Genomic DNA, 20,935 nt, shown 5'->3' on the forward strand with positions numbered 1-20,935 from the left:
CCCCAGCTAGCATGCCCAATGGTGAGGTGTGAGGAGAGCTGTAGTCCAACATCTGGAGGGCACCCAGTTGGGGAAGGCTGGTGCAAGGCAAGGGGAGCTCAGGCCAAGTGGCTTGAAAGCAACAATAGTAGAAACCTTCTGTTTCGAAATTACTGTGCAACCAAGAGCACAGAAGCCCCTGATGAAGAGGGTTCACTCAGAAAACACTGGATCTCCTGAATCTACACATGTCTAGTTCACCTTGGAGATTTCTTCTTCTTCTTCTTCTTCTTCTTCTTCTTCTTCTTCTTCTCCTCCTCCTCCTCCTCCTATCAATTTGGTACAAGTGCCTTTCCTTCCTCTTCCCCAAGTGGCTTGAACCGTTTCACAACTGGGGGAGCTTACTATTGTTGATATCATTTATTATCACTATTGTTATGCCTACTGGCGTGGTTGCTCGAGAGCAAACAGGCAAGATCTCCACTGGTCTTTTCAAAAGGCTTTATTATCGGTGCAAAAACATTTACAGTGCAGAACGTCTCAATTCCACGTCTTGCTCAGTCACTAGTAGAATCTGGGAGTGGGCGGTCCTTAAACCTTCCCCAGCAGAGTAGTCTCTTGACCCCCATCCGACGCCTCCCCTCTCTGCCCGTAAACCTACTGCGCAGAGAGGGCGTGGGTAAAGGGGGACCTGCCTACCCTCCCCGCTTTGCTCATGCACGGTGTCTTGGCTCTCTGTTGCATCCTCCGAGCCCTGGATCTCTTCCCCACTAGAGGCGGGGCTTCCCTCCTCCGCGGAGGAAGTGCTGCTTCTCACGATCTTTGGAGGCTCCCTGTAACCCAGCTGCCCTTCTACCTCTCGCCTCTGAGCTGATGGCAGTTCCCTGACAACAGGTTTCTTAGGTCTTTGCCCAGAAGAGGCATACAATCAGTGTTTGAAATTAGCCAGGCGCATTTTGCACTTGGCTATCAGCCACTTGCAACCGTGGCGCCTGACATCTTCGTCATCTGGAGGTGCATACCTGGGGGTCATTGGCTCCTGACTCTTTTCGCACACTAATACCACATCCTGTAGAATTCTACCTTTTATATTTCATCTGCACCATCAGAATGAATTTCAGGAACCAAAGTGCCTTTTCTGTGCAGCCTGAGCAAGAGCTAATTGCTGCCGCTCGTCTTCACTTCCCCCACCCTACTGCCCTGCTCACAGTTGTGAAGAATATTCTTACATTATGACTGGTCTGTGGCTCCATTAAGAAAAAGAGGTAGGACTGTCCCTGGATAAAGTGACTTTTCTTCTTTAAGTTCACAAAGCTCTTAACCTAGCTGGAGGTTGTCATCTGAACTTGCCAGGTGTTTAATTGAGAATGAATCACAGTCAGTCCATCATTGGGGAAAAAAGACTTTAGAGCTGTCTTGCCCCAAAATGGCGACTAGACATTCCATTTTGGCGACTGTAACCTTTGTTTAAGGAGGCTTTTGGCGCCTAGCTTATATATCTGAATTTCTAACACTGCTTACAATCGAAAAGCAGGGAAAGCAAGACAGGAGTAAACAGGGGAGGCTATGCAGTTGTTTTGATGATGCAGACTTTGGCTTAGTTGCAACAAGCCAGCGTTCCCCAATCAGATGTTGATGGACTACAACTCCCAACATCCTTGACTCAGGCTGGCTTTGGAATCCAACAACATATGGAGGACACATTAGGTTAGGGGCAGCTGCAATAGGCTACTGAGACCAGGGGAGACAGGACACTTTTCTCTTGCACAAAGGCACTGTTCTTTGGCAGGTAGACAGCCTTACGCCTGAAGCATCAAAAATAAGAGATCGCTACTCTTCAGCACAAGGAATAGCACAGTAGGAAAAAGAGGAAGCTTGTGCAACAGAAACATCAGGACTTGGCCAGAGCGACGTAACAAAACTACAGAAATCAGTATCTAGAAGATCTTGCATCCAGAGACACTGACTGCTATAATCACAAATGATATGGTACCAAGCATAAGCTTCTCAAACCATATTCTACAGAAAACCCTGGGGTTTTGCAAAGCAATTCAAGGAGCTCTGCTAAGAAAAAATTGCAAAGGCAGATTTTTGTATGATTTCAACTGAGCTGCAGCCGTGGGGATTAAATGCAACTACTCAAGCTATTGTCCTAGGAAGGAATCCCTTCCTTTCCTTTCCCCTCGTTGCACTTTCCAGGGTTTAAATTTCAGTAGTGGCCAGCAGGGCAGCCAGAGGGAGCATCGTGGCCCATTTCCAAGAGAAGAGGGGCAAGCTGTGGGGAGCTTGGTGGGGTGCAGGTGCAGAAGCGGAGCCGATCCGCTGCTCACTGCTGTACAATGCTGGGAAGTCGGGTAAACAATGCTTCCCTGACCACTAAGGTCGCTGCTTTTAAAAGTTGCCACTCTGGCTGGCTCTCCCAATAACCAACACCCTCCCCTGGTTTTATTTTATTTTTAATCATGTTAAAAGAAATTTACTTGGACAAGTGTTCTGCCAAAGTTCCATTTAAAGTGAAGGGTTCTGCCACTGGAAATGGTTCTAGACAAAAGCTGATGGGTAGCCCTGCAGCCCAATGAGAGAGTGCTTTAAATTCTACCCAGTCTACTACACCAGGGGTTTTACGAAGATACCATCTCTCTCCTTTAGGTCTTCAGCTGTTCAACAGACCAAAAAGTGATCTACCTTACGTGGATGTTGTAAGGATGAAGACAACCAAAAAGCACTTTTGCATATTAACATAGGATGAAGAAAGTGAGAATAATCACGGATTGCGTCGTAGTTGTACAAATTGATAACAGGGTGTCCTCTGTCCCTCTCCCATTATTTACATTCACTTTCTTAGGCATATTCTGCACTTGAATTCTGCACTTTCCAAGACTGGTCGTGCAATCGGATACATGTCCAACCAGAACTATGTCCCAGTGGTGCTTTCTCCTAGGTAGTAAGTGTATGTAGGGCTGCAGCGGCGGCAGGGGGTGGGGCGGGTTAGGGGCTGCACTCCCCACTGAATTCAATAGGACTGCAATGTAAGCCTTTTTTGCCTACAAGATTGGGCCCTGGCACTACAGCAACCACAATTTCTCTGAAAGAAAGAAAAGGCATTTCTTCCCCTTGAAATTGAGCCCATTAGCACTTTTCTCCCTTATCTGAAAGCCCCATAGAATCTTCTCAAAATAACTGTATTTCTCAGCTCTTTTAAAATAGCACATCATTGCCCTAAAGTTTCCACCTCCTAAAATAATCCCATCACATTCTGCTGTGTAATCAGGGTGACAGCATCCTTGCTCAGAACATGGAAGTCGTAACAAACCCATTTGTCCTCTAAAGGATTATTTGGCTTCAGCACGATGGAGGTCACTTGAACCATTTTTTTCTTTCCTGCACAACAGCTTAATATTTCTCCCAACCTAATACTACACTTAACATTTGCATACCTAATTGTAATCCCTACAACCACAGTCAGTGCTATTATCACCCATATCACAAATATTTTCTTCTGAATGACGGGCAGCTTTTTTCATATTGTGCTTCTCGTTTATTATTGTCAACAACCTGAGTTAGCACAGCCACATTATCCTGGGGAAATTTTTTGCATACTTATACTTCAGAAAAGAAAGCAAAAAGCCATAAACATTCATTTTCTATCTAGCTGGAAGACCGAGGGGGGTGGGGAGTCCACAGCCAATAAATTGCCCCTTCTTTCTATCCTATTCCATTTCTGCAGGCATAAGCCAAGCAGTGCATTTCTAGTTTCTATCACACAGGTGCCTCCGTCTTATCAAAATGAAGACACCATCGTAGATGCAAGCATATTGTACCAAAGCTGAAAACTTCCAGTCATCGTGGCTTAAAATAAAAAATAAGAAGATCTGACTTAACACGTTCAGAAAGATTCAGACGACATTTATCCAAATGCATTTCACCATTTAGGCCCAACACATTCTTGATTGAGGCTCTCCTCCCTGCAACCTCCTATTTCCCTGACACGGGAAAAGAAAACCTCTCCAGAATTTTTATGTCCTTCTTTCTTTGTCTTTCTTTCTTTTCCGCAGCAAAACATCTTTGTCAGCAACGGTGCCACAAAGCCCAGCTAAGCCAGTGCAAATCAGAGCAGCACCCCTCTCTCTCCCAAAAGCAGGGGAAAGGAGAACAAGAAAATAATAATAATGGCAATAATCAGAAAGAGCAAAGCGCAGCTGAGCTCCGGGTGCACATGACAAAGCAAGGTGAACGACCACTGCAGATCTTCCAGATGGCTTATAGGCATCACCTTCCAATGGGGCTTTTCCTGCAACTGGGGAGAAGGGCTCTCCTGGGGTCCTTTTCCATGGGGCTCCCTTCTTCAGCTCCTTCTTTGCAGAAAAGGATGCTGAATCATCAGCAGTTTCAGCCCCGTCTCTCCCCTTCCCTGACACCCGCCCCTATTTGTTGCAGCATCAGTTTCACCCATGCAACCTCCCCCCCCCCCCCCAGCTCTTCTTTCTTTCATTTTTGCAGGGCACAGATAGGGAGAGAAGGGGCGTTGGAGCTATATAGCTATTGTGCTTAGAATATGCCCAGGTTGGCTGGCTGGCTGGCGGCGAGGGACTGGGGAGGCTATGATCCCTAAATGATGCAACGGCTCGCTGTCATTTACCTGCAATGGGTGGCGGGTCCCTTCAACCTACCGCCCCCCCGGGCCGTTGTCGTCCCGGGCAGCGCCGAGATCCGGCAGGCTCCTCCTCGCTCGGGGCTGCCCGGTGCCAACGGCCAAGGAGACTGGCGGGTGCGCCTCGCGTCCCAGCTCGCTCCCCCGGCAGCGGCGGCAGCATCTGCTCCGGAGCCTGCCAGGGATGGACACGCTCGCGAGGGATGTTGCTGCAGAGCGGGGAGGCCGGAGCGAACCATTCCTCAACCGCGGGGGAGACGGAGCAGAGGGGGAGAGAGAGCCATGCGACACCCGCTGCCCGACCAGGGAACTGCAGGGCTTCTGTGCACTAAAAGGGGGCGGGAGGCGGATTGCTGGAGAAATCAGATACCTAGACAGCATCTTAAAAAGCAGAGACATCACCTTGCCAACAAAGGTCCGTATAGTTAAAGCTATGGTTTCCCCAATAGTGATGTATGGAAGTGAGAGCTGGACCATAAAGAAGGCTGATCGCCGAAGAATTGATGCTTTTGAATTATGGTGCTGGAGGAGACTCTTGAGAGTCCCATGGACTGCAAGAAGATCAAACCTCTCCATTCTTAAGGAAATCAGCCCTGAGTGCTCACTGGAAGGACAGATCGTGAAGCTGAGGCTCCAATACTTTGGCCACCTCATGAGAAGAGAAGACTCCCTGGAAAAGACCCCCATGTTGGGAAAGATGGAGGGCACAAGGAGAAGGGGACGACAGAGGACGAGATGGTTGGACAGTGTTCTCAAAGCTACCAGCATGAGTTTGACCAAACTGCGGGAGGCAGTAGAAGACAGGAGTGCCTGGCGTGCTCTGGTCACAAAGAGTCGGACACGACTAAACGACTAAACAACAACAACTGTACATACAGTATATATGTATATGTGGTACCAAGGCGGCAGGAGAGAAGATCCCACCCACCTACCCCTCTCCTGCCGTGAAAATGTAAAGGCCTGCCTCGGTTGCCTCCGAATTGCAAACAGATGGGATGTAGCAACCGGTCTCTCCAGCCAATGCATCGGCTGCCCATCTTCTTCGGCTGCAGCAGCAGCAAAGCTGACTCAATTTCCCCGCAAGCAACAGCAACGAGGTGCATCGGGGAAAGGTTGCCCTTTCCTGGGCTTCATGCACCGCATCATCAGGGCTCCAGTGAGCTGATGGCATAGGCAAACTCCGGCCCTCCATATGTTTGGGACTACAATTCCCATTATCCCTGGCCACTGGTCCTGTTAGCTAGGGATGATGGGAATTGTAGTCTGAAACATCTGGAGGGCCGGAGTTTGCCGATGCTTGTGCTAGATAGCTTTACTTGGAACAGGGTTTCCCAAGCTTGAGTCTCCAGCTGTTTTTGGACTACAACTCCCATCATAACCTAGCTAGCAGGACCAGCGGTCAGGGATGAGGGTAACTGTCGTCCAAAAACAGCTGGAGACCCAAGCTTGGGAAACCCTGATTTGGAAGTAAAACCTGCCAGTTTCTAAAGGATTTGCACCCAAGTAAGTGCATGTAATAAGGATCGCAACACCGCCCTGTTCCCAATTATAATCATGCAGCCTCACACGCACAAATTGGCTGCTTTTCCTTGCTGGTCTCCTGCTAATATTACTTCTCCAATTCCCTTCTCTCCCTCCTCACTGGAGAGTTGCACCCAAACGAGCACCATACTTGCCCCGGCTTTCCTATACCCTTCCTAGCTCCTTCCAGATGTTTTGGACTACATCTCTCATTGACCTTGTCCGTTAGCTGTGCTGGCTGGGGGCTGATGGGAGTTGTAGTTCAATAAGCTTCCACGAAGTTGGCTACCCCTGCTCTACATACTTAGGAACATCCCATTGAACTCAATGGGGCTGGATTCTGAGTGGGCACATATAAAATTGCATTGTTAACAGGCCATTATAAGGCAGGCAAAATGTTATCCCTTGCTCGTCTCTTTTCCAAGGCCTGACAGATAGAATGATTCTAATTTGCATTTGAGAAATCATGGCTTACACCACCCAGACTAAAAGGGCACACCCCTATTTATTTATTAAAACCACTTAATGTTTTGGGTTTTTTTAATCTGTAAGTAGTGTGCTGCGCTGGTTGTTGATTTGCTACCACACAAGGTTCAAGGTACTTGTATTAATTCACAAAGCCCTAGACCAGTGTTTCTCAACCATCAATCTCTGAGTAATGCAAGATTCCAGGGGTTCCATGTTTCCTTTTGAAAATGAGGCACAGCAGGGACTGTGGTGTCTTTATGATATATTGTTTATTTACACACATATATAAAACATGAGCCTACAATGGAGGGGTTCACAGCATCAACATCCCAAAAAGGCTGTGTTTCTCCTATAGCCGCAGCTTTAGATTCAAGCAGAAATCAGCCATGGCTGGCGCCCTCTTTCTCTCTCTCTGCCTTTACAGCCTGCTGTTCTTTTCTAGATCACATCATACACACACTTTTCAACTCTAGATTCTGGGTTTTGTCCGTCTAACTATCTAAGAGCTGGAGTAGGGGCCCCACTCATTTACTATCCGGCACAAAGCCCCCTTTCTTTTGTTCTTTTAATGTCCCACCACCTTTCCTTTCTTTTCTTAATGACCCGTCACCCCAGGCAGTTACCGCAACACAGGAAGCTAGCCTGGTTTATTTAGATTTTAATGCTTGCTGGATCCAGGGATTAAAGAGGTCCAGCACCCAGTTTAATACCCAAAGCCTTGATTCAATTCAAACACTTACTGGGTCCAGGGATTATAGGTGTCTGGCACCCACAAACTCATAACAATACCTTGTGTAGGTGACGCAAGGAATGTATGCATGACTCAACTTGTACAGACAAACTGTTATTTCTTCCCTTTCCGCTGCATGGATGCCTAGCAATATATGATGACTGAGTTTTCCCCACCAGTTTCCACCTCCTTTACATGCAAGGAACAAGAGTAAAGCACTCGTCTTAGCACTAGGCAGTAGACATCCCTTGTATTTCACCCTATGGTTATCACCACGCTCCCTGTGGCATCACAATGCATCCCACCATGGTTCCAAATCAACCCTGCTCCTGATCCCATCAATGATCAAAGTATGCCAAGCGCAACCTGAGTGCTATGGCCAGCCTTCTATTAGACCCTTCTGATCACACAAATAGCTATTATATAACTTTGCCAGTCATCCTGCTATGCTTAAAATGATAGGGAATGGATAGTTTAAGCAAGCAGGTGCCACCAGCATGAATAATATTTATTCTGCTCTTCTATTTAATCTATATTTTGAACAGTGGATGGTGCAAGTGTAAAACCACATACGAGAAAGTTTAACACCAAACACATCTGAATCAGAAGGAAAACACTGAGCAGGCAACTGTTGAAAGAGTACTTAAACTAGCCCATAGCCCTTTTTTCACAGTTGCCAGTCAGATGCTTATGAGAAGCATACAAGGCATGTGGGCGCAGTAGCCCTCAAGTTAGGGAGAGTTGTTTTGTATACTGTATTGTTTTGACTTTATGTAGTTTTTCTTATTTAAAATAGATATGTTGTAAGTCACCTAGAGAGCACCAAACAAGCACCAAGTATGCCATAATATAAATATGACTGCTGTACTGATGCAACACTTGGTGAAGGTTTTAGGCAGTTTAAATGGGACATTTGTGAATGATGTGCGAATTGCAAAACAGACATGCATCGCTCTAGTTACAGGTAGGTAGCCGTGTTGGTCTGCCTTAGTCGAAACCAACTTTAAAAATTCCTTCCAGTAGCACCTTAGAGGCCAACTAAGTTTGTTATTGGTATGAGCTTTCGTGTGCATGCACACCTCTCCAGATATCTGAAGAAGTGTGCATGCACATGAAAGCTCATACCAAGAACAAACTTAGTTGGTCTCTAAGGTGCTACTGGGAGGAATTTTTTTATACGTCACTCTAAATATTGATGTAAAATTGAAATTTGGCTATGATAGTCTTATTACAAGAATTTGTTAGTGCTTGGTTTAAAAAGTTATTGGTTATATTCAGGAATTTACATAATAATGTTTCTATTTATTCTTCCTTGTAAGTTACTCTGAATACTTGTAAAAAGAGCAGGATATAAATAATAAATAGCAGCAAAATAACAGAATAGATTATGGAAACAGAGAGTAGAGGATTCTCATTTATTTTAGGACACTGTTTATGCTGCAAATTTTAACGCAATATGGCAGAACAGTTCACTGCAGGGTTCCGACTTGTTTTGCATTCTGAAGAATTTGTGTTAACTCACAAAAAGCCTAAACAACATGGGCCCAAAGTACTTTACAGACTATCTAATTCCTTATTGCAGCACCTTGAACACTGAGATCTTCTAATGGGGGGATTTTGGTGGTCCCCTATACTCCCAAGTTTGTGTCCTGCCTCCTTAGATTGTACGCCTGACAGCAGGGACTATCTGCACACTGCCACGACAGCCCGTTTTGGCTGCAGAGTGAGATAAAAAAATCTTTACCTAAATAAATGTATTCTATTTATTTATTCATCCATTTAACAACATTTATATACCAACTGATTGTAACAAAACCTCCAAACAGTTTAGATGAGATTTGGTCATGTTTATTATTGAATGATGCTTCTACATCGACTGCTGTTTAATATTTATAAAGCACTTGCTAGAACTGTTCTAAAAACTAGTTAAGATTCATGCCTGGTTATCAGTGATGCGGAATGGCATCCTCAGAGCAAGTGATACGCAAAAAGTGAGGCAAGCTAGAGTCTTATAAAAGGATATGGTGGCGTTTGTTTCTGCTTTGCGGAAGAAACCTCAAGGAATACACACCCACATGGATACACAACGATTTCTTTGTTTCCTTTTTCTCTTTAATAAAGGAAGCAGTCACATTTTCTAACTCTGTAAAATAAAATAAACTCAGGAGGAGTAACCCAAAGGTTTTTTCCAAGTACAAATTGCATTTGAACCCTTCTTCCTAGTGAGTATCTGTTGTTTTTCAGCTAACCAGATCTGCCTCTTCTATTGTGAGTTCACAAATGCCTGGCAAAGGAGTGATTTATTTATTGTCTTGGCTGCCATTACAGAAGCCACAATAATATGTGAAGGGTCTCGCCTAAACCTCTTTTCTCCCTGTATATCCTTCTCAGAAGTGTACACACTTCAAATGGACTGGGGATCTGTAATTTCCTACTGCAATACGTTTTCTAATATTTCTTGAGGTGAATGTCTTTCTTCCCAGTGCTCTCTAAACGCTCTGTTTAGCAGATATTATACAGAAAAAGTCAGCGTACTCTAAAGGTATTTTTTTCTCTCTGCTGAGTACTTTGAAAGTAAAATTCATAAACATAAAGAAAATTACATCACACGAAGCAAAGCTGCTGCCTCCTACAGTAAGGGAGTACTCACAGTCTGATTCAAGCAGCTCTGAAATGACCTAAACTTTCCCATCAGCTTCAGGCCCCAGCTTTTTTCAAAGGCCACATGTAGGTTCACTGATGTTTACAAGAGTTGTCCTGGGCAACCAAATGGAACACAGAGATTTAAAGGGACAACTTCCAGACTAGATACTAACTTCTCCAAATATTATTTTACTGTTGTCCCATTCTTGAAAAAAAGAGTTACGGGAAGCCGTTGATGTGAAGAGAAACAAAACAAACTACAGTTTTTTCTGTATCTCCTCCCCTTTAAAAGGGAAGAAAAGTTGCCCCGTTTTCAACGAGTATGTGGAATTTCTTAGCACGATGAAGGTATTTAATCATTCAGAAATAATTAGAAAGTCACACCCTTCCCTCTTTGTACTTCACAATACATTTCATGCTTCACCTGCATTTGGATAGCAAGATCAGCTCCCTCTAGTGACAAAAATATAATGTATTTGTCCATACAGAGGTCGTATCAGGATAACATAACCAATTACAGGTTGTATGCTGTTTGTGAACAGACTCCTCCACCTGCTCCAAGGACTATTAATGTCAACAACAGGTTGCCAGAGAAGAGGCAGGTGGTACTGAAAGCAAAAGTGCTGCAGCTCCTTGAATGCAATTCTATACCAACTTACAGGGAAGTAAGCCCAGTTAAACTCAGTGGGACTTACTTCTCAGTAAACGTACTTAAGAATGCAGTGTTATGATCTCCTCAAACAACGACTGGGCTCAAAGCAATGCAACAGCAAACAAACAAACACTCACACATTTAATGTATTTATTTATCAAGGCTATTTCTAACCTGCCCTTTATTTCACAATGGATCTACAGGTGAGGTAGAATACACAAACATAACACAAAATACATAAAAACTAATCAAAACTAACCAACATAAACCAGAAAAGCAGCAAATAATAAGAACAACGGCTCAAATGTTTGCACGCATTTGCTTCTAATTGGAGCTGAAACTGTCTAGTGGAAATTGATATTTTACATATAAAATACAGTACTGCTAAAGCCAAGTCCTTGAAAGTAACAAGTACTGGGATCTGAAAAGTCAACAAACCTCAAAGCATGATTTAAATAGTAACCCCACCATGCAGATCTCCAACTATGACCCTATGGGTTTCATCTTAGGTCCACCCTTTCCTCCCACCAGATCCTGCCCTGGTTCTGCCCCTAAGCACATATATTTTAACCCCACCCAGAAGATCAGGGTTTTTCCAATCAAGAGTGGACAACCCAGTTCTTCACCATGATAATAAACTGTGTGCACCTATCCCCAGGCACATGATTCATCAGAAAAGTTTTGTTTATTTTGTAGGGCAGTGTCCAAGCTGAAACCTCCAAATGGCACACAAGTGCACACAAAACAGCTCGCCATTGGCCAACAAAGCCAACAAAGCCCCCTTCTATGGTGACTGAGGTATCAGCTTCATTTCCCCCACAGAATGGCAAGCAGAAGCCCAAACTTCACTCAAGCAAGCAGGATGATATTGACATCAGCCCCCCTGCTTGCAGCATAGGGACCAGCAATTCAGCAGGGCAGAGCTGGGCCAGCCACTGATCCACTGGATCCTATACCAGTCCATCTCTCAGAGAGTGATTCAACCTAGGCTTCTAAGCTGTGCCAGCCTGGTCCTAGTACAGCACACCCACACCCACCCCACTGCAAAAAGATCATCTCCGCACCACCATTCTGATCTGTAGAAGGAAGTAAGCCTTTGGGTGTTCTAATGCAGCAGTGGCACTGCCACTCCAATTATCCCTTCAATTGTCTCCTATTGGGCAATTGTCCCCTGATTTGTGATCCAGTCTTTTTATGGAATAATAATTGCACAGTTCTAGAAATGGTTTCCCTGCTTTTAGTTTATGGATTTTGCAGCTTTTTTCTGTTTTATATTCTATCTTATTTTCTTCTAATATACGGTACCCCGTTTCCATAAATTTTGTTTGCAAAGTGGTTTGTTGTTGTTTAGTCATGTCCGACTCTTCGTGACCCCATGGACCAGAGCACGCCAGGCACTCCTGTCTTCCACTGCAGTTTGGTCAAACTCATGTTGGTAGCTTTGAGAACACTGTCCAACCATCTCATCCTCTGTCATCCCCTTCTCCTTGTGCCCTCCATCTTCCCCAACATCAGGATCTTTTCCAGGGAGTCTTCTCTTCTCATGAGGTGGCCGAAGTATTGGGAGCCTCAGCTTCAGGATCTGTCCTTCTAGTGAGCACTCAGGGCTGAATTCCTTAAGAATGGAGAGGTTTGATCTTCTTGCAGTCCATGGGACTCTCAAGAATCTCCTCCAGCACCATAATTCAAGAGCATCAATTCTTCGGCGATCAGCCTTCTTTATGGTCCAGCTCTCTTTATAAAGTGGTTTATAAATCTGCAAATAAGTAGCTTGTTGTTTGGCTTTTGAGATATCTGGATATCTGTTTCCATTATATCTGGATATCTGCTTCAATTATAGCAAAAGGCAGCAACATAGAGGCAAAGGATGTGATGGCCCGCACTGTTTCTTAACATCAAGAGCGAGTAGGAAAGCAAGAGGAGATGTGTGTGCAAGGATGCCCTCTGTTGTACTGCACTGTCTGAACTCTGACCATAAACAGATTTATCTTTCAGAGTTCCTCAGTCCATTAACAACCACAAGGCTCCTTTAGAAGTGTTTGTGGCTGCGGTCTAATCCTCTGCATTTCTTGCATGTGTGGGGTATGGCAAAATGGCCAATGAACCTTAGCCTGTCCTCTGCAGATTTCCTTTCTCCGTGTCCATAGAAGGTGAAAGAACATCTGTTGCTTTTACTATGGTTTTGAATGGGAAATTTCCTTCCTCTTTGGGGCTGAGCATGCATTGGATACAGCACCTTATTTGAAAGCACAGCAGCGGCGTATCTCTGATCCTGGCTTGATGCATGGGTAAGAATGCTTCACTCAAACCCAGGCTGAAAATAGGCATAAAGGTTGAATAATTGGTTCACGGTCCCCAGAGACCAGGAGATTTGTGGGAGCTGCTGTCTGCTTTGAGCAGAGGTTAACCTTTCTCATATTCCAATCTAAATAATTTACCCTCTTCCATTTCCCCCATCAGTTGGAGCCCTCTACTTATTTGTTGATTCCTCTCTCTCTCTCTTGCCGTCATCCTTATGTGAAAGATGAAATGATTGATTGATATGCCTAATGAGTGGCTAAAGAAGATGATGGTTTCTGAGTATTTCAAAACAAGCCAAGCCCTTAGAACACTGAGGGAACATTGAAAAATCTTATCAGTTGACTATTCTTTCTGGGATCTTGGGGTTTTTTTGTGTTTTTTTTTTGTTAGTTTCCCTACTTCTGGGTTTTCAGAGCAGCTATTCTGTTTAAATGCATTAACACACCCTCCAACATTTCTCTGATGAAAATAGAGGTGTCCTATTCAAATAATAATAATAATAATAATAATAATAATAATAATACCCCACCCATCTGACAGGGTTGCCCTAGCCACTCTGGGCTTCCAGCATTTATAAAAACATAATAAAGCATTAAACATTTTTTAAAAGCATTAAAAAAAACTTTCCTATGCAATGGTTCTGATGGTTGTACCGTATCTCATTTTCTTGGCTCAGGGGTCACATAACTCCATACCCTCCAAAATTTATCCAATGAAAATAGGGGCGTCCTAAAGAAAAGCAGGACATTCCAGATTCAAATCAGAAACCAAGACGGCTTCTGTAAATCTAGGACTGTCCCTGAAAAATAGGGACACTTGGAGGATCTGCATTAAAGGTGTTGCCTAAATCTTACTACGATGACCCTGAAAAACAGCCACCGTCCCCCAGTTCTGCTCTTGTAATGTGAAACTCCAGGCAATGAGGAAGAAATATTGTCTCAGTGTGAGTCCTGTTAAATGCCGCTTGCTCAGGCCATGGCTTGAAGCGAAAACAGGCATCCATTTTCCTAGCAAATGAGACTAAGTGGCAGAATTCATTAATAATTTATACGCTTAGCCCATCGATTTTGACTCTCGTCTCCAGCAGGTTGTCCCATATTGCGTGTCAGGAAGAATCAGCTTTGCCCCTTAAGGTACATGCATGCCTGCAATTTGTCTCCTGCATTGTTTCTCTAAAAGGAAAATTGTGAGTTTTTTTGTTTTTGTTTTTTAAATAATTACTCAGGATAATCTACATGGCAAATAAAACAAAGCAGAGAGCAAATCCGGTGAGATCAGCTCTTTCTCTGTAACAGAAGCCATACAGAAAAAAAAGTTAATTTATTATCTCTGGGATAGCTCAGTCAGTAGAGCATGAGGGTTTGGGCTAAATCTCAGGGTTGCAGGTTCGAGCCCCACATTGGGCAAAGGATTCCTGCATTGCAGGGGCTGAACTAGATGACCCTCTCAGAGGTACCTAAATCACTGAAGATGTATTTTGACTATGATTATGAAGTACAAGGAAAGCGGAATTGGCAAAAGGAATTTTTCTGGGGAAGATGCAGCAAAACAGGAAGGGGAATCCCGGCCCATTCATATACAATTCTCAGTCTCCAGTTTAAGTTATAAAATATATGACTCATAATATCCCATTAATAGATTAAATAATATCCCCCCCCCCCGGCAAGAAACTGAGGTTGGACATTTACTTGGGAAACAACTCCCATTGTAGCAACGCGGACCTGCAGACCACCAGAACGCAATGCGGCTCGGGCACTGGGCATGCCCTGCCCAGCCTCACCCCAGGCACCTAAGCGGCTAGCTATGCCACTGCCTCGAACCCACAACCCTGAAATTAAATCACACACAGCACAGTGGGAATCGTTTCTGAATTAACATGTCTAAGATCAGACTGTAAGAAATTCCAAAGAAAGCCTGTCAAAATAAGCCAACAATTACGAGCTCTCTAGGGAATGGATGGATACTTCTCTGGGGGATTACTTAGAGTGAGTCATTATTTGGAAGAGAGCTCCCAAGATCACTTGGTTACAGGATTTGATGCCAAAGTGTTAAGAACAATCAGTTTTCGCCTGTGCAAGTGCCCTTTGCTTGTCTCCCTAATCTACCTCATTTAAGGCTATTCCATTAATTTCCTTAAACACATATTTTAAAAAAGGAACGTTTTAATGTACTTTACACTGCTTGGCTTAAGTAGAAGTGAACTGTAAACTATCTAATTAGACTGGCCTAGGAGCAAATTATGCTACATGCAAATGCATATAATGAAGCCCCAAGTTTTCATTTTCTTTCAGTACTGTAATTAAAACCCTCTCTAAATACTGGTGGAACAGAAAGGATTTTTTTCTGCTTAAAAAATGCTTTCCCCTCTGAAAGGTACCAGATTTAAGAAGTCAGTGAATTTTAAATACTTCTGCAAGAGTTTAACCAAAGAACTCCAACCAGCATATCTGGCTACCAAAGGAAACAGAATGTTCACATACAGTCTTCAGTTTTGCTTCCCCATATCTAGTCTCCCTCAACTGATTTCTCAGTCAATTTTCAAATAAAATATGAAAACCAATAATTGATCTAAAAGAATATATGTCTTATCCTTTCAATGTTATAGGATAAGAAGAACCTGTACTCCTGGTGTTTTCACAAAGCATCTTTCTTGAAGAGACCTAGAGAAATCTAGCCTGTTCTGTTGTTTTTAATATGCAATAGAACAGAGACTACATTACTTTTATACTTTTTATAGGAACGAAGACACAGTAAGGACTTACTTCTGAAACATGTCTAGTATGATTGTCCGGCAAGGCACACCTGTCATTTCAATTTCTCATGTTTCAGTCTTCAGTTCTCCACAGAAGTTTGCTATTTTCTTTTAAAGGTTCTCATGAAAATTCATCAGCACTTTATTGTGAATATATCCTAATGTGCACATTTTTGCAAAGCCATTTTTCCTTCCGTAATGGATTTTTGTATGTTATTTTCATGAATATATGCAATTTTATACAGACTTTTATACACATAACTTGGTTGGAGAACCGCACTGTAAAATTGTGAGAAGTTCCAATTTATAAAGCTGTATTTTGTCTTGCATATTGTTTTGAAAAGTGCAAATCAGGCAGGTTTGTCTTCAGCTGAGAATTGAATCAAACTTCTCCCCATCCCTAAAACCCAGGCATACCAATTTGGAAGAAATGCATCCTTTTCATACTTTGACAGTAATACAGAAATCACTTTTCCATGACCATCATAAAATACAGTACTATTTTAACATCAGCGTAGAACAATGTGGCAAGTCAGGTGGTAGAGAACTGCTTTTAAAATATTCCAGTGCCACTACTGCACTATAACATCTAATGTCTAACATCCAAGTAAACACAGGAGTGGACTATGTGCCTATTCAGAAAGTATAAGACGGACCTGCAATAAACTGTTGCGGAGTACAGTGCTCTTGTTCAGAATGCCTGCCAGCTTTTCCAAACTACTCCATTCAAATGTCCCCTTCTAGTTTTCTGTCTCTCTCATCAAACACACAGAGACAGAGAGCATTCCATGACCACTGAGCATGCTCAGTTATCATTGTGCTTTTTGCTCCCCTCCCCTAACCCCCCCCAATATATATATTTTTTGTACTTCTACAACTTTTGGAGTTTCTCAGAGTTTGCTCCCTCTTGGGCATGGATACTGCTGCTTTTGCTTTGAAAGGATCCACACTCGGAGAATGCGTTTGCTCTTAAAATAGAGGAAAGAGCATTTTTAAATTTCACACTTATGTCTTTAACCATATTCTAGAATAGATGACAGGCGGCTCATGGATAAACAGCAAACTTCTGAAACTGGAATGAAATGCACCACCCAACCCCAAGGAACAAAACCTCTCTCAATTTAAGGACAAAAGAGGAAAAAGCAACCCTGAGACACAATAAAGGTTGCCAGGCATTGCATAATGATCATGGTACAATATTTTATAGTGGAACTGGGAAAATGTAATAAAAAACACATCAGATTAAATATTTAAAAGCCTGCCTCCTATCATACATTTCCTTCTGAGTGGTTTAGATCAGCAAAAACTGAAATTTCACCAACTATATCATAATTTCACAAAATTCACAATCATCCAAATATTAATTTAAAGGTGATGGTAGAGCAGTGTGCATCAAAATTATTTTTTGAAAGATGTAGAAAAGGCAGTATACTGAGGAAAGTTGCAATGAAAGTCACCTAGCTATGAGTGCAATTACAAGGCTACTAAACCATACTTATGTTTCAGTCCAGTACCCATGGGCCTCTCAACACAGTGCAACTTAATTCTAGCTACAGAATTGTACGTACTGTTAATTTCCAAAATTTGAAGTGCATCTGCTCAAGTTCACAAGTGTATCTACAAATTTGAGGCGCCAATCACAAATACACTATCAGTGCAATTCCAATCATATCTCCTCAAAAGTCAGTCCTAGTTATTGTACGGAGTTTTCTCTCGGGTAAATGCGATTAGGATAGCAGCCTAATTGAACTTGTTTCTGGGTACTGTAGTTTGTTAAGTGTTGCTAGAAATAGTAATTCTGAGGGGTAAACTACAGTGCCCATAATTCTTGGAGTAAAAGAGTGTGCTTAAAAGTTATGGTATGTACACAACCAAAATAAAACCTTGATCTCTAATATCAGATTACTAGAGAGCAAAAGGGTATAGTTACTCAGCAATTTAAAAAATGTACTCTGAATGTGTTCAAAGCCACTTTTTTTTACCACAATAAATAATCATAACAATATTCATGTGTCTGTGTTTTGGGTTTCAGGCCCTAGCTCAAAAACAAGCAATCATAAAACATGAAAAACTCAATATATAGAAGGAGCAAAAGCATCATTAATCATTATTTTAAAACTGTAGCAACCTTCATAGCCACAGATGTAAATCATTACTTTCATCATTGCAAACCACATCTAATCAAGAAAGGTTTAATTGCCTAGTTTATTTTTTATTTACATTTATATAAACCACCCCTCATCCCATAGGATCCTAAAACAGGGACATATAATAAAATCCATATATCAATGTAAACATCATTTTAAAAATCACATTTAATCAAGCAATTCAAAACAATTCAATTTGCCAACTTCCCACAAATGCTTGTGAGCACAAGTGTGTCTAAAGCCATTGTTTGAACACTGTCAGTGAGGGAGACAGCCGCATCTCCATAGGCCGGGAGTTCCACAAATGGGGGCCACCACAAGGAAGACCCTACCCCTAGCTGATTTTTTTGTGGCAAGATGTTAAATAGCCTGTACACTAAAAGAAAGATCTTGTTTGTTGCACCCTCAGATGAAAATAGCATCCATAGCAAGGCCTCCTCTGAAGACCAAAGTGTGTGGGCAGATTCATATGGGCAGAAGTAGTAGCCCTCCAACTTCCAAACTGTCCAGGCCCGGAAAAGGGGTAACAACCACACTTTGAACCGGGCCCAGGAAGAAATCCAAAACTGGCGAAGAATGCACAGTATCAGTATGGCATGACTGCTGCATTTTGCATCAACTAAAAGGCTTCTGGGCACTTTTCAGAACCGTTCTGCCACATACTGCACATACCATGACCTAAATATGAAAGGCAGACAAGAAACCTGTAACTGCAGCAAGATCCATCTTCAGAAAAAGGCCAGTTGGTGCATTTGTTGGAATCTGGAGCAAAGCTGAATCCGGGAGCAGTCCAAAAAACAACTGCACCCAGTGTGTCCAACAGAAATATCTCCCAAAGTGTCTTGTCTGAATTACACCTTTCCCCAACCTCCCTTTTGCCCCATATCCCATCTCTCACTGGCTTCAACATTAACAGTATAGATATAAGACTCAAGCACAGGATGGGGCATCTCAAGCCAAGGCGCGTTTATATGATCCATAAACCAAACTCCCACAAACTTCCATGAGTTTATCTACTCGGGAGGAGGAGTCGCAGCGGCGCGCGAAGGGCGCGTTAGATCCGCTCCTGAAATAATTGCGGACTTGGGACTACTGCTGTAACCGTTTGCAAGTGCGGGTGAAGACGGAAAGAGCTGAGGGGAAGGAAAAAAAAGGCTGGTCCCTCGGGGTGAATTATTTACTCGAAGGCGAAAGGAGGTGCGTTGTGGGGAAGAGTCTGAGGGGAAAAGCGGAAAGCGAGGCCGGCAGGGGGCCTCCTCCTCCTCCGCAAAGAGCGTAGCCCCGCCAGGCCGCCGGGCAGGCGAAGCCGGAGCCCTTGCGAGCGTGAGGAGGAACGGCTGAGGAGAAGGAGGAGGCGCTTCAGCGGCCGTCATTTCCGCCGTGTATGTGTGTGTGTGGAGTCGGGGAGGGCAGGCGGACAAGCGGAAAGAAAGGAGGCAGGACCCGGAGGAGCCCTCGCCGCCTCCGACTTAGAGGCCGCCCGGAGCCCCCTTACTAGAGCGAGGGGGAGAGAAGCCGAAGGCCGAGCGCTGAGGGGAAAGACCGAAGCGGCGACGCCACACTCCTTCCTTCTTCGCTTCTTGCCGGCTCCACAGAAGCCGCTCGGGATTCCCGCCCTTCTCCCTCCCTCCCTTTCTTCCCCCCGCTGGACGGACGGAGCAGCCCGCCGGCCTCCCGGCCATGGGGAACGCCGCCACCGCCAAGAAGGGCAACGAGATCGAGAGCGGTGAGTTGGAAGCGGACGACAAAGACCAGGGGGGAGGCAGGCCGGCTCTCTGCCGCCGCCCGGCTGCTGCTCCTCCTCTCGCCAAGGTGCACCGGGACGGGCCGTGGCAGCAGCAAGGCCCTGCGGCCTAGTCTGGCGGGCTGCGGCACTGGCGGCAACCGGTGCGGCAGGCCGGCCGGCCCGCTCGCTGTGCCCCTTTGGCGTGGGGGTTCTGGGGAAACTGCTGCAGCCACATCCCGCCCCGGGGGCTTAGGAGTAAGCGGGTTAACCGGTCCCCTCGCAAGGCTCAGAGGGGGCAGATGCAGAGCCCCCCTCCCCGGGGGGGGGTGCAGAGGAGCTCCGTGGACGCCCCGCACCCGGAGGCCGCTGCTGCGTGTCCCCGGCATCCCTACCTAGGTGCATCCCTCCGCTTAGGCCGGCCTAGTCCCAACCGGGAGGAGGCCAATGAATGGGAGCGGGTGGGGTCTACTCCTCCCGCCCCAATAGCTCTTGGTAAAACTCTTGGCCCTCGGCGTCGGAAGAAAAGCTTTTCTCTCGGCAACCTTGGGGTGAGGGGTGGGGGTCGGGACAAAGCTCGGGTGCAAACTGTGATTTGTTTGGCGCTTGTGTGTTTTCTCCTCTTTTCTCTCCGCCTCTTCCTTCCTTACCCCACCCTCCCAACAGAAAAAAAGGCTGCTGTAGAAAACTCCCTAACCTTTCCCTCTTATAGTTTTTGTTCTCTGCTGTTGTGGAAACAGTTTATTCGGAGCTCCTCCTGCTTAGGAGAAGCAGTCTTCTGTTGCAGCATGTTAATGTGTTTTGAAACCTCTCTCTACAGAAAGCGAAAGAGACCTAACGCTAGTAAACGATTATTAATATTATTTTGTCGTGCAGGATCTTGGTAAGAAGCATTTTGTTTGGGATTGAGAACATAGCGTAAAAGAACACAAGCAAAGCATTTAAGCAATTGCTGGCACTTCCCATTGGAGATTAAGGCCTTGCTAACATACTTACTTGGGAGTAAGTCCCATTGAATTCAATCAGGCTTTTGAGTACATGTGTTTAAGATTATGAGGTGGATTACTAATATGAACTCTTGAGGTTTTGAGTGTTTATTTCTATTTGCATGTCTGCAGTAGAAATGATTTGGAGTGTTTTTGATCCTCAGCAATTTTTGAGATGGGCAACTTTTATTCGTTAGCATCTGTCTCCTTTTGTAGTTAGACAAGTAATTTTACATAAAGATGGTTTTGGTTTCATAAAATATGGTTCCTCAGAATAAAGCTCTAAATGTTACTTAGTCAAGAGATGGGGAATCTATGACCCTCCAGATGTTGAACTAAAACTCCCATCAGCCCCAGTCAACATGACCAGTGGCCAGGGATA

General features: G+C 44.3%; 2 protein-coding genes across 4 annotated transcripts in view; one reads left to right on the forward strand and one right to left on the reverse strand.

The window, feature by feature from the left end:
- Positions 1-10,116, reverse strand: part of TTLL7 (tubulin tyrosine ligase like 7) — a 76,030-nt gene extending 65,914 nt beyond the window's left edge. Inside the window, exon 1 of one of the 3 annotated variants that reach the window (XM_081008593.1) lies at positions 10,000-10,116. The gene's annotated coding sequence lies outside the window, so the exon portion shown is untranslated. Of the gene's footprint in view, positions 1-4,618; positions 4,834-9,999 lie in introns of those variants that run through there. The other 2 variants (XM_081008595.1, XM_081008594.1) reach the window with 2 other exon arrangements.
- Positions 10,117-19,130: 9,014 nt separating this feature from the next.
- PRKACB (protein kinase cAMP-activated catalytic subunit beta) overlaps positions 19,131-20,935 on the forward strand; it is a 53,760-nt gene continuing 51,955 nt past the window's right edge. Inside the window, exon 1 of the mRNA XM_081010574.1 lies at positions 19,131-19,570. Within this exon, the coding sequence (XP_080866700.1) occupies positions 19,525-19,570 (46 nt within the window). The 5' untranslated portion in view covers positions 19,131-19,524. The remainder of the gene's footprint in view (positions 19,571-20,935) is intronic.

This window comes from Podarcis pityusensis (genome assembly GCF_964106645.2).
Source record: "Podarcis pityusensis genome assembly, chromosome: 6".
NCBI classification, from domain to species: Eukaryota; Metazoa; Chordata; class Lepidosauria; order Squamata; family Lacertidae; genus Podarcis; species Podarcis pityusensis.